At 42.9% G+C, this 14232-nt stretch overlaps 1 protein-coding gene across 3 annotated transcripts in view; it reads right to left on the bottom strand.

Moving 5' to 3' along the window:
- The window catches only part of LRCH1 (leucine rich repeats and calponin homology domain containing 1), a 202574-nt gene that overhangs the window by 62984 nt on the left and 125358 nt on the right, over positions 1-14232 (bottom strand). For all 3 annotated transcript variants that reach the window (XM_086711855.1, XM_086711856.1, XM_086711857.1), the window contains exon 4: positions 90-195. In XM_086711855.1, coding sequence (XP_086567981.1) covers positions 90-195 — 106 coding nt within the window. The remainder of the gene's footprint in view (positions 1-89; positions 196-14232) is intronic.

Below are 14232 nucleotides of genomic sequence, written 5' to 3'. Positions count from 1 at the left end.
TACACAAACATGACTAGACAAACTGCCTTCTTCACAAAAGTAAACCAAAAAATAATAATAATGAACATCTCCTATTTTATTCTTTTTACCTTGTGGTAAGACTTTAAGGTAATTTCTTCTGACATTCAGTTCCCGTAGAGCTTTCAACTGACCTATCTGCTGGGGCAGGGCTGTGATCTCGTTGCAGCTGACGTCCTGCATCAAAAGCAAAGGCAGAAATGATAAGCATCTTTTTCCAGGAAATCAAGCATCCCATGTGAAATCTCCTTCAGGAATTTATGTATTTATTTTAGTAGCCTTCACGCCCAGCACACAGCCCAGCTCGGGACTTGAGCTCACGACCCTGAGATCAAGACCTGAGCTGAGATCAAGAGTCGGACGCTTAACCGACCGAGACACCCAGGTGCCTCCTTAAGGAATTTAAATATGAGGGCAACTAACTACTCGGGTACATTTTTATCCTGGTCTGTAGGTCAGGCTTAGCACAGAGAAGAAAAGGAAAGTGCAGCATTTTGAACACTGAGGACAAACAGAGAAAAGGAAGGATATTCGGAGCATTCAGGAGCTCCTTTGCCGGCCTCGCACCTGCTGCGTTCATATGCTTCAGTCTCATTTAATTCTCACCACGAACCCCTGAGGCAGTATTAGCAGCTTAATATTTACAGTCAGAAAAATGAGGCTCAGGGAGGTTAAGTCAGGCGTCCAAGGCAGTTACCACTCGGAACAAATGCCCGCCCCCTGTGAAGCCACCATCCCACAGTACCTCGAAATAGAATGTCACACATCCTATTTACCAAACACACATCTGACAGTGAAAAACTGTGACTATGAATGCATCTTTTGGATGCGTTATTTATTTAAAATGGATTTGCGACTGGAAGGCTGGGAAGTTTGTGGACCTGAACACCTTTCGGTACATTTTCCAAGACTGTGGGGCATGCGGATGATGTCTTTTTTGCACTGAAAGACTAATATCCTATCAACAGTTGACTGGAACCGCCTCTTGACGAGTGCAGAATGAAAACTAAGAGATTTATAATCTTATTCTCCCCTAATCCCACTCTTCCACTTTCTCTGGAAGCTCTGCTCGGCTCTCCACCCCCCACCCCAGCTACTCTACTGTCCAGACCAACACTCCATCTCACTGGGCACTATAATGGTCTCCTTGATCTGCCCCTCAGATCCACCTTTCACAGAGCTGCCGGAGCGTGCGCATTTCACTGCATCATTTACCAGCTTAGACATCTGCAACAGCAATGTCTCAGAAACCCATGGGGTAAAGTCCCCGACTCCACAGCAAGGGCCAGCAGCTACGGTTCAGATGGATTTCTCCAGCGCCACCTCTCTGAAAGCCCTTGCTTGCATCCCCAGGCCACGTGATTACCGACTGCAGCCGCCAGTGTGTGCCAAGGGTTTCTCAGTCCCAAACTTCTTCCGGCTCTTCCCGTGCCTGGTGTGCCCCTCCCCAATATCGTCCTCTTGTCCCACCTGCATCCTTCAAGATTTAATTCAAGGCTCTCTCTTCTCTGAAACCTTTGTGGAGGTTTCCCCCACTGTCCCCCTCTTAACGAACACCCACAGAGAATGCCCTTTTTCCTTGGTGGTCCTGTGGATAATCTATTACCGCATTCACGTGTGCACACATTTGCCTTCTCTTAGAAGCCTGTGAACTCCTAGATGGGAGGCTCTCATTCACTCCATCCTTCTGGTGCCAAGCAGAGTGCCGGGACTAAAGTAAGGGATCAGGAAGTGCTGGATGAAATTTCTGAAGCCCATTTATGTTGACACTCCACATGCCGTGGCTCTCTCTGCCTCATGGCTGGAACCCCAGGATGCTCCCACAAACATACCAATCCCGGCAGGTCCCTCCTGGAAAGGCACAACCACAGATATATTTGGGCTAGGAATGATCCCAGTGGGATCAACTCTTCAGATACCCCACATCTCTTCTCAACCTGCAAAAACTTCCCCTTTCACTCCCCCTTTTAAATTTTTTTTTTTTTTAACGTTTGTTTATTTTTGAGACAGAGAGAGACAGAGCATGAACGGGGGAGGGTCAGAGAGAGGGAGACACAGAATCTGAAACAGGCTCCAGGCTCCGAGCTGTCAGCACAGAGCCCGACGCGGGGCTCGAACTCACGGACTGCGAGATCATGACCTGAGCCGAAGTCGGCCGCTCAACCGACTGAGCCACCCAGGCGCCCCTCACTCCCCCTTTTAGAAGGCAGCAAAGCCTCGTTGCAGATATCGGTTTCACATTCACTCAGATGAGAATTCACCATTAACCAGTCCCCTCAAACCTCAGGGCTCCCGTAAGAACAGAACTATGCAGAACACAGGGCATCACTGCCCTCTAATCTCTTCTCATCTAAAAATCCTCCGGTGACCTGGTAATCTGCCAAGGTCACGAGGCTGCTAAACGAGTATCACTTGCTGAAGAGGAATAAAATCACTCCTGATAAAAGGGAATGAAGCAGGCCTCTGCAGAGGCTGAGTGCACAATGCAATGAGCCCGCGGGACTGCTCAGCTGTCTGGCCGAAGGGAGGTGACATGACAGGCTAACATGAGGTGTTCAAAGGCGTCACCCCCAGGCTGGCTGTTGATGCATCACTCCTGGCCCAGAAAGTCACATAAAATTCCTTGAGAAACATCCTTAGTGTTTAAAAACAAAACAAAACAAATAACCCACAACGCACATCTGCAGAGAAATACAAGTCTAAGGAAATAATTATAGAATTAGAAAGTCCAGAGAGTTGTCCAGTCACTTTTAGCCCCTCACTGCATCAGCAAATAATTCTGCCTTTCTGCATGCACTTTCCCAACTCCTATGGTATCTGATCAGTCCCAAGTACCGACAACCAAACCCTTTCAATGAAATCTTTATCTTTCTTTGCCTCAACCGAGTCACAAATAAGCAAGTATCCTTCCATTCCATTCTCTTTAAGATTTTTTAAAAACGTTTATTCACTGGGGGGCCTGGGGGGCTTAGTCGGTTAAGTGTCCGACTTCAGCTCAGGTCATGACATTCTCACGGATCACAAGTTGGAGCCCCAAGTCGGGCTCTGTGCTGACAGCTCAGAGCCTGGAGCCTGCTTTGGATTCTGTGTCTCCCTCTCTCTCTGCCCCTCCTCCACTCACACTCTGTGTGTGTGTCTCTCTCTCAAAAATAAACATTGAAAAAATTAAAAAAATTTTTTTTAATTTTTTTTTAACGTTTATTTATTTTTGAGACAGAGAGAGACAGAGCATGAACGGGGGAGGGGCAGAGAGAGAGGGAGGCACAGAATCAGAAGCAGGCCCCAGGCTCTGAGCCATCAGCCCAGAGCCCGACGCGGGGCTCGAACTCGCAGACCGCGAGATCGTGACCTGAGCTGAAGTCGGACACTTAACAGACTGAGCCACCCAGGCACCCCAAAATTTAAAAATTTTTAAATGTTTATTCATTTTTGAGAGAGACAGACAGAGCGTGAGCACAGATAGACAGAGAGGCGCCCCTCCATTCTCTTTTAAAAGAGCCTTCACACAAATAGTATATAGGTATATATACTATATACTAATAGTATATATTTCTAGAAATATATGAGATTAAATCATGCTATTGGACTCACAGCCAGGCATAGTCACACTGGTGATAGGAGTGGAGGGTCCTTAGGGAAGAAATAGTGGGAATGTTCCTTCTCTGGAGAGAAGTTATGTTATTGACATCTACAGTAAGTCTTTGTAAGTCTGTGTATGACTGCACAAGAAAAATCCTTTTGCAATTTATGGGAATCACAGATTTTTGATATAAAACTGAAAATTTTCAGAAGCTTCAAGGACAGAATTCTTTAAAAAATTGTTCTTTCAAGAAAAAAGGAGGGGAGAGAGGGAAGCAAAAGATAACGTATTTTTAGGCAGATTATTCACAGCATAAAATCTCATAAAATCTCATTCAGTCTTATCCCATTGGGGTGTACTATAAAACACGCTTTGCATTTTGTCCATTACCCTCTGGTTAGCCAGAAAGGCTATGCTATTTCCCTAAATATAAGGTAATTTTTTTTCTAACATATATTTCTAACATAATGGCTTTATCAAGGAAAATCACCTCCCCTCAGCTATATTTATAGGTTTATTTGACCAGCAGGGGAAGCAATTACCCAATTTACACTTAAAAAAAAAAACAAACAAAACATAATGATAAAGAGTTTTTTCCTTTTGACTTACAGGACAGTACATCTGTAGACAATTAGAAACACAAAGTCCAATTGTCCATTCACATTTTGAAGGGTATATAGTGAAGGTCAAAATGTTTCAATAGTACTCTTCAGTCAGTTATTTCCTATCCTGCCAAAATAATGAGGGGGAAACGCCCAGGCGGATCTAGCAAGGAAGCAAGATAAAGACTTTACACCATAGGCGCACCTGGTGGCTCAGTCGGTTAAGCACCTGACTCTAGCTCAGGTCATGATCTCATGGTTCGTGAGTTCGAGCCGCGTGTCCTGTCGAGCTCCGTGCTGACAGCTCAGGGCCTGGAGCCAGCGTCGGACTCTCTGTCTCCCTCTCCCTCCTCCCCTCCACTCATGCTCTGTGTCTCTCTCTCTCTCTCTCAAAAATAAATAAACATTAAATAAATTTTTAAAAAGGCTTTACACTATTGTATAATCCATATTACAGAATTAAGCAAAAGTCTACTGCCTCCCAGTTACCGAACCTTGCTGAATTTTAAAGAGGCGATGAATTTCGTCACAAAAACAAAACCTCCCGTGTCTTAATTAGCTGGGGAACGAGGAGGAGGAAAAAGATGAGAGAAGATAATAGTCTAAATGTTTTGGGATATTTCAGGTTAGAACATGAAAAACATCATCCTAGAACAGGCCGGTTCTCTAAAATATGTCTGTCCACATTTAGCCTAAGGTCTGGTTTTTCAAGTCTTGAGTTAATTTTAAAAAGATAACATTTAGGGGCGCCTGGGTGGCTCCGTCGGTTGAGCGGCCGACTTCGGCTCAGGTCACGATCTTGCTGTCCGTGAGTTTGAGCCCTGCATCGGGCTCTGTGCTGACAGCTCAGAGCCTGGAGCCTGTTTTGGATTCTGTGTCTCCCTCTCTCTGACCCTCCCCCGTTCATGCTCTGTCTCTCTCTGTCTCAAAAATGAATAAACGTTAAAGAAAAAAAAAAGATAACATTTAGGAAAATGAATTTAGTAAGTAAAGAACACTAATGCCTCACACTTCTTCCGCATTTAGTTGTGAATTTACCAAGCTGTGAATTCCAGATTCAGTGGCTTCTTAGAATGTCAAATGAATCCCTTCTGAATTGTCTATTAGCCCTTAAACTATGTCTTAGAAAATAATTATTGCACGCTTCAGTGGATCAAATTGTCATATATTTACTGTTATAATGCTGCAAATATATAAGCAGGCCAAAAAGAAATCATCATAAACATGTCATAAATATTTACAAATTCTATTCTTTGTTATATAGAAATGAATCTAATTATTATATAATAACATACATACTCAAACTTAAGTTAAAGGACCAGCCAGTCCAATTTAGTCATTTAGAGTAAAAACAAAAACAAAAAACTGGACAATTTTAACCATGACCTAAAATATACTTTTTTTCCACTGGTTTAATCAACATGTTTTTAAGTAAGAAACGTTAGAGTCATTTTATGCCAGCCCTTCCAGGCAATAATGGAATTTACTAGAAGTATTAAATGCACACTGGAGACTAATGGATTTTTGTTATCAAGTACTAGTTGTTAATTTATCTTTAGTATGTAAGAAACACAAGGATTTAAAACACCAGATTAAGTTCAGACATTATTAAACTAGGTAATGTTCACTTTCAGAAAATAATACTGTAAAAAAGAAAAGCGATTTTTTTAAGGAGTAACCTCTAATGAAAACCAACACAAATAATGCGTCAAGATGACCTTGGTTAGGGAAGATGTCCAGAGTAACCAGGCCACCCTGTGGAACTGTGCACACGGTATTTTTTCATGAGCTACCTTGATCTCTCAGGTTTTCAAAAACCTAGTGTAGTTATACCATTGCTTAAGCCATACTTTTGTAATAAATCTAGCTCTTTAGTTAACTGAAGGGAATGTGAACAGTCTGACAGGAAATTTAAGCTAGTAATTCCCATCAAGGGCTCCTACTCTTTTTTTGGGAGGAAATGTCTATTGTATGACCTTCTGTGTGACTTTAGGTCAATGTCTTAACTTCTCTGTACCTATGTAAAAGGAAGTGGCAAAATTAATTTAAATTTCCTTGTAATAGTAGGAAGATCCATTTATCACATCAGAAATAATGAAGAGACTTTGAAAGACAGATACTTAACTTAGAAGTAATGTCAATTTTGATTTCTTAGCAATCAAAAACTTCAATGCCTGTAGTCAGAATTTCTTTCTTTTAAGAAAAATCCAGTATGTTCATTTAAACTCAAAACTTTTTCAAGCAACCTCTGGTATTGTCACCTCCCAACACTTACTGAATGTCTCCTTCTAGTATAAAACTCCGCTCCACACCCTTCCTTCCAACCCAATGCTCTTCAACAGAACAGATGGTAAACAAGCCACGGACTTCCAACTGTCCCGCAGAAACCAGAGAGGTTAGAAGGCATGTCCAAAGACTGTGAATGGAAAAAAGATTATGGCAGACACATGAATTAATGTCTCCGCTATACCTAACTCAGAGGCTGGAATGTTATGTATGAAAATAATTAAGGAGGGGCGCCTGGGTGGCTCAGTCTGTTAAGCATCTGACTTCGACTCGGGTCACGATCTCGCGGTTCGTGAGTTCGAGCCCCGCATCGGGCTCTGGGCTGACAGCTCGGAGCCTGGAACCTGCTTCAGATTCTGTGTCTCCCACTCTCTCTGCTCCTCCCCTGCTCACGCTCTGTCTCTCTCTCTCTCTCTCTCTCTCTCAAGAGTAAAATAAAAAAAAAAAAAATTAAAAAACAATAATGAAGGAATTATCCTCAGAACCAGGTCATCCTGTTCTACATCAATCAGATACATCCTGTGTCTACAATCAATCCCTGAATTCAAACTCGCTACACAAACAAACATTTTAGGAAAGGAGAGAGAGGTCTAGGCAGGGCCGGGAAATGCACCGTTCCATCAGATATTCCTTGAGTCAGATTCTGTGAGCTTTTCAGTGTAAGAGCAGGCTTCTGGAGCAGTGATACTGTGTTGTCTTACAGCTGGAAGCCACGATTTTCACACACTGTGTGAGCAGAAGAAAGACAGAACTGAAAGAAACCAAACAAGGGACAGACAGTCTCCGGCCCTCAGTATGTCAGCCCGCTCAGGGAACCATGAGAAAACTCAAGTTCGTCGTGCTCTGCCACAATGCGATTATCTTCACGGCTCTCTGGTTACTATCACAGAAGGCACACACACAGCATCTCTTCCCAGGTACTCAGCATGTCTTCCCCTTCGGGCATGATTCGACAGTACAAGAACCGTGTTTCCAAATGCTAATGTCGTTTTAATGAGTAAAATAAGGTTTAGTCAACACCAGCACCCTCTACTGACCTTCCCTGCCCGGCTGTGGTTTCTCAGCGAGGAGACCTGCACAGAGACACAGCCCGAGTTTTGCAACATTCATTCTCTGATTCACTCTCAACTGTTGGTGCGCTGCCCCAACTTTAATGGGAAAACCACTGCCAAGATGAACCAGGAACTCAACAAACAAACAAGCAAACACCACGGGGTCCCTCTCCGTGAGATGCTAAACGATCCAGAAGAAGACCCAGTAAGCACAGCTGAATGGTGCTATTGAAAGGATTGGGGCTTTCATCACACAAAACTGGTTTTTACCCCAGCTCCACCACTCCAGCCCCCCCCCCCCCAGCTCTGGGTAAATAATTCTGAAACTCAAATCTGTCTACAAACTGTAGATATTATATCTACCTTGCTGGGTTATTGTCAAGATTATATGAAATTGCCCATGCCATATACCTAGCAGAGTGCCTGGCATATAGTAGGTGCTCAGTAAACGCTATTGCTTTTTCTTTCTCTTACAGAAAGAATGCCCAGATACAAAGACTTACAAAACAACATCTATATACAGCTACAGCTCTTAGAGTACTAGAGGTACAGAAGGAAGTCAAAGAGGCCAGAGAGGTCCGAAAGTTCTAGGTCATTCCCATCACAAATGAGCCCGGAGGGGCCAGGTCCAAAGAGCTAAGATTCCCTAAATTCTCTTGCACCTGAAACAGCACAGAACTCTATCCTGGCCTCTCATGGATTCAAAAAGGACATCTCAATAGGTGTTTCTTAATGGCTTCTTCATGGAAAGAGGAACAATTGCACTCCTTTGTTCTCTGCACCATCTCAAATGGCTGGACAAGCCAATCGCTGAATGGCAATGCTTTTTGTTTCATTTTCACAGTTTCAGATAACTGTGATATATTTAAGACGGTAAGGTGATGTTTTCCAGCTCTAGTCCTTAAAAATTACAGAGGACAACTCCTTTCTTGCAACAGCTATGGTTCTCTTCTTTTGTTTTTCAAACCAGCGATGACTCTGGAATACTCACACTTGGAAGAGGAGAGAGTTTACAACTCTGTTTGGGATACTCTTTGAGTCTAATGTGAAATTTAAAAATATTTCTTCTAAAATAGCCAAACAATGCTCAGAGACCAATAAATTGAGTGATTTTATCAGCACGTCATTGGCTTTAAAGTACCCTGAATGCTTGGGTGGGGTCTGGTGGGAGCTGTCAAACTTTTTAACAAGTTGGTTACCCTGTAACCATTTAAACAAAAGCCTCCCAAGCAAGTCTGGAATTATTTCAGGCTCTCCAGGGAATTTCTTTCCAACTGATAGCTAAAAATCATTTGACAGGGTTACCTACAGTAGCACTGCCATTTTAAGCAAAAAGATATGAAAGATAAATAAGAACGGATGGAAACTAATCTTTTTTTAGTCTGTGACCTTAAGCAAGGCCACTCACCCCTTGTGGTTAAATAATGGCAACAAATGAAATATTCACCAATGTCACAAATAAATGCTTTTCACAAGGAATCATGCTGGCGCACAGAGTGAAAGACCACAGGCTACAGAGCTGCTCGGCCACAGCTACGAGCATGAGAAATGCGGCTGTTCCAACCTGTGAGATGCTGTTGGTATACACCATGGACTTCAGAGACATAATATGAAAAATATATATAAAATACTTCATTGATTTTATATCGCAAACATGCTGAAATAATATTCTGGCCATCCTGCATTAAATAAAACATATCATTAAAATTAATTTCACTTGCTTTTTTTTTTTTTTTTTTTTTTTTTAATGTGGCTACCAGTGCATTTGAAGTACATTTGTTTGGACGCCTGGGTGTCTCAGTCAGTTGAGCATCTGACTCTTGATTTTGGTTCAGGTCATGATCCCAAGGTCGTGGGGTTGAGCCCTGCATTAGGCTCCACATTGAGCATGGAACCTGCTTAAGATTCTCCCTCTCCCAACCTCCCTCTTTTATTCTCTCCCTCTGCCCGTCTCCCCATCTGTGCTCTCTCTAAAATAATAAAACCAAAGACCTAATAAAAAAGTTACATTTACTAACAGCAGTTAGACAATCAAATGAAATTAAAGGCATTCAACTTGGTAAGAAAGAAGTCTAACTTTCACTATTTGTAGATAACATGACACCCTATATAGAAAATACTAAAGACTCCACCAAAAAACTAGTAGAACTGATCAGTTAATTCAGTAAAGTCGTAAGATATAAAATCAATGTGCAGAAATCTGTTGCATTTCTATACATTAATAATGAAGCAGCAGAAAGAGAAATTGAGAAAATAATCCCATTTACAACTGCACCAAAAATAATAAGATACCTAGGAATAAACCTAACTGAAGAGGTAAAAGGCCCATACTCTAAAACCTATAAAACACTGATGAAAGAGACTGAATACTACACAAAGAAACAGAAAGACATTCCATGTTTATGGACTGGAAGAACAAATATTGTTAAAATGCCTACACTATGCAAAGCAATTTACACATTTAATGCAATCCCTATCGAACTACCAATAGCATTTTTTCACAGAGCTAGAACAAATAATCTTAAAATTTATACGGAATCACAAAAGACTCCAAATTGCCAAAGCAATTTTGAAAAAAGAAAGTGAAGCTGGAGGCATCACAATTGCTGACTTCAAGTTATATTACGAAGCTGTAGTCATCGAAACAGTATGGTACTGGCACAAAAACAGACACATAGATCAATGGAACAGAATAGAAAACCCAGAAATAAACCCACAAGGATATGGTCAGTTAACCTTTGGCAAAGCAGGAAAGAATATCCAATGGGCAAAAGACAATCTCTTCAACAAATGGTGTTGGAAAAACTGGACAGCAGCATGTAAAACAGCGAAACCAGACCACTTTCTTACACCACACACAAAAATTAAAAATAGATGAAAGAGTTACATGTGAGGCATGAAACCATAAAAATTCTAGAAGAGAGCACGGTTTTCTGATATTGGCCGCAGCAACATTTTTCTAGATATGTCTCCTGAGGCAAGGGAAACAAAAGCAAAATTAAACTATTATGACTACATCAAAATAAAAGCTTTTGCACGGCAAAGTAAATAATCCAAAACACTAAAAGGCAACCTACTGAATGAGAATAGGTATTTGCAAATGACATATCCAATAAAGGGTTAGCATTGGAAAGATGTAAAGAAGTTCTAAAGATCCACACCCCAAAACAAGCAATCCAATTTAAAAATGGGCAGAAGAAATGGACATTTCTCAAAGAAGACATAAAGACAGCCCACAGACATACTAAAAGATGGCTCAACATCACTCTTCATCAGGGAAATGCAAATCAAAACCACAATGAAATATCACCCCACACCTTTCCAAATGGCTAAGATCAAAAACACAACAAACAACGAGTGCTGGCGAGGTTGTGGAGAAAAAGGAACCCTCAGGTACTGTTGGTGGGAATGCAAACTGGCACAGCCACTCTGGAAAACAGTATGGAGGTTCCTCAAAAAGTTAAAAATACAACTACTCTATGATCCAGCAATCGCACTACTGGGTATTTACCCAAAGAATACAAAAATAATAATTCAATGGGATACATGCATCTCTATGTTTACAGCAGTATTATTTACAATAGCCAAATTATGGAAGCAGCCTAAGCGTCCATCCACTGATTAGAATGGATAAAGAAGATGTGTACACACACACACACACACACACACACACACACACACACACACAATGGAATATTACCCAGCCATCAAAGAATGAAATCTTGGGACACCAGTGTGGCTCAGTTGGTTAAGTGTCCCACTCTTGATCTCAGCTCAGGTCATGATCTCACAGTTTGTGATTCTGAGCCCCACATAGGGGCTCCACATTGGCAGCATGGAGCCTGCTTGAAAATCTCTCTTGCCCTCTGCCCTCCCCTGCTCATGCTCACTCTCCCTCTCTCTCTCAAAGTAAATAAATAAACAAACTTAAAAAGAGAATGAAATCTTGCCATTTGCAACAAGAATGGAGCTAGAGGGTATTTTGCTAAGTGAAATTTAAGAAGCAAATGAGCAAAGGAAAAGAGAGAGAGAGAGAGACAAGCCAAGAAGCAGACCCTTAACTACTGAGAACAAACTAATGGTTAATAAAAAGAGGTGAGTGGGGGGATGAATGAAATAGGTGATGGGGATTAAGGAGTGCCCCTGTCACGATAAGCACCAGGTGATATATGGAAGTCTTGAATCACTACATTGTGTACCTGAAGCTAATATAATGCTATGTTAACTACAATGGAATTAAAAATAGAACAGCACAGGGGCGCCTGGGTGGCTCAGTCAGTTCAGCGTCCGACTTTTGACTTTGACTCAGGTCATGATCTCATGGTTCGTGAGTTAGAACCCCACATCGGGCTCTGTGCTGACAGTGCGGAGCCTGCTTGGGATTCTCTCTCCCTCTCTCTCTGCCCCTCCCATGCTCTCTCTCTCTCAAAATAAATAAATAAACTTAAAAAAAACAGAATAGAATTAAAATTTTTTCATGAAATAAAGTAAAATAAAATTTGCTGCTCGCGTTACCTTTCTATCAAATAGTGCTGGGTGAGGGTGTTTCAGCTTAAGTTATAAATTAGCTACAGCAGGGTGAACTTCTGTACATCACACACTGCCTCTCTACCTTAGGTTTCTCTCTACCCTTGCAAGATGTCAAGAGCTTGGCCTAGATGCTTTTAAAACCCCAATGGCTCTCACATTCTAGGATTTCTAGGATTCGAGGATCCAACAGGTTATTGATGGTGGAGAAAAGGCACCAGAGCCAGCTGAACACAATGCTAAGTAAGTAGTTACACTCAACGTTTAGTGTAACTAAGAGGCTACACTAACCTCTGGGCTCTGGACAGGATGCCCAAGAAAAGCTCAAGGACTCCCTCACAGCCACCCCACAGCTTGTGTGTCCTGAGGCGGGAGACAGGAGACAGTGCTATTCTACCACGGCCACAAGGCCAGCCCAGCGGCTGATAAGAGCATCTCAGGAAAGCCCCGCTCTGGTGTGGGACTGGCCCCAGGCTCAGCACACGGCCACCTATTCACAGATGAGCTGGTCCGCAGCTCGACAGGCAGAGCTGATACATGGCATGCTGTCGGCTTACGCCCAGGGTGCAGTGGGACAGAAACACATTCCAGCTGCCCACAGGTTCCAGAAGACCGACCTCACCTGTGTGCCACCCATCTGTGGGAGCCCGACAAGTGGGGAAAAAAACCAACGCGTTATATATTGTGCTTGTAAGACCTAATCCAAATTCTAGCAGATTTGGATTGTGTGTCTATCAGACTCCTAAAAGAAGAATTCTTTAAAAAGAAAAAAAAAAAAAGCTTATAACTATCAGTTTCATCCAAAGCATTATTCCGTATTATTGTTTTGTTTTCTGGAACCGATTAAGATGGTGCCTTCTGAATCAAGATGGATTGCAAGATAGTCATCCCCCTGGCAGGCTGAGCACCTGGGAGTCTTCACAGTCTGTCCCAAGCCACAGCCCACTTTCCACCCCTCGAGAGCAGCATTCAGCAAACACGTATTGGGTCTTATGCCGAGCACCAGGTACAACAGCAAATCCCTGTCCACAGCCCTCAGCGGCTTTCCAGACATACAGGGAGCTGGTGTGGAGAATGCCAAGTAGGAAGAAAGTATGACTGCACAGAATTCCGTGGTAAGTATAGCGTGCTTGCATTGGGAGTGCCTAACTCTGGCTTAGAGGATTTGGGAAGGCTTTCTGGGGGAAGTGACATCTAACTTGGTTAAGAACTGACCAAGAGAAGACGAGAAGGAAGAAACTGTCCCCACAGAGACAGTGATGTGTGTCAAAGACTAGAAGTGGAAGTGAACAAGGAACACTCCCAGATGGCTGGAACTAAAGGGGCCAGGGACAGGAGATGAATGACGGGTCTTGAATGCCCCGTGGAGGAGCTGAAGGTGGCCTAACTCTAACTCTAAGGCAGTGGCCATGAAAATGGAGCACCCAGTGTCATTCTACGTAGCCTCAGCCAGATTAAACTGCTTCCCACGCTCCAAGCAAGCCACCTCCTCCTGGGCTGTCTTGCCTTTGCTCAAGCCGTCCCTTCTCTCTTAAATGCTTCCTCTGTGCCTGTCTTCCTTTTTCCGTTTAGAAAATCCCACACAGACTTCTGCAAGGGGCCTCTCAAAGGTCTCTTCCCTTACAAATCCTTCCCAACTCCAAGGCTGAATCAATCACTCCCTAACCACATGCACATATTTCTTGTAATGGCAAACTTGGGGGTGGGTGTGCCTACCCAAATTAATATCCATCGTCTTTCAGAACTGCCCCCTTGTTGGCAGGAAAGCAGCTGTGTGTCTGGGTCATGTGACCATGTGCCTTGTGCATCACGGACTCAGTCAGGAGAGGACATCCGACCCACATCTTGCCTTTCTCATTTAGACATCAGGGCTGAGACAGACTAGCTAGTGCTTAAGTCGGAGGACATTTAAACTTGGGATCTGTGGGCGAGACATCTCCACTGCATGGAGAAGTACAGAGAGCTAAGTGAGAAAACAAACCACTTCCATGGCTCCAGACAACTTTCCAGTGTCTTGTTCTAGACATTAATGATCCCTGATCAAATGTCCAGGTGCTGAGTGGCAGGAATACCCCTGCATCTTTTAAAAATATACATTATTGAGGCACCTGGGTGGCTCAGTCGGTTAAGTGTCTGACTTTTGACGTTGGCTCAGGTCATGATCTCG

This window comes from Puma concolor, chromosome A1 (assembly GCF_028749965.1).
Source record: "Puma concolor isolate L17-30 chromosome A1, mPumCon1.1.hap2, whole genome shotgun sequence".
Taxonomy (NCBI): Eukaryota; Metazoa; Chordata; class Mammalia; order Carnivora; family Felidae; genus Puma; species Puma concolor.
The sequence above is the reverse complement of the archived record's forward strand: the minus strand, read 5'-3'. Positions and strand labels throughout refer to the sequence as shown.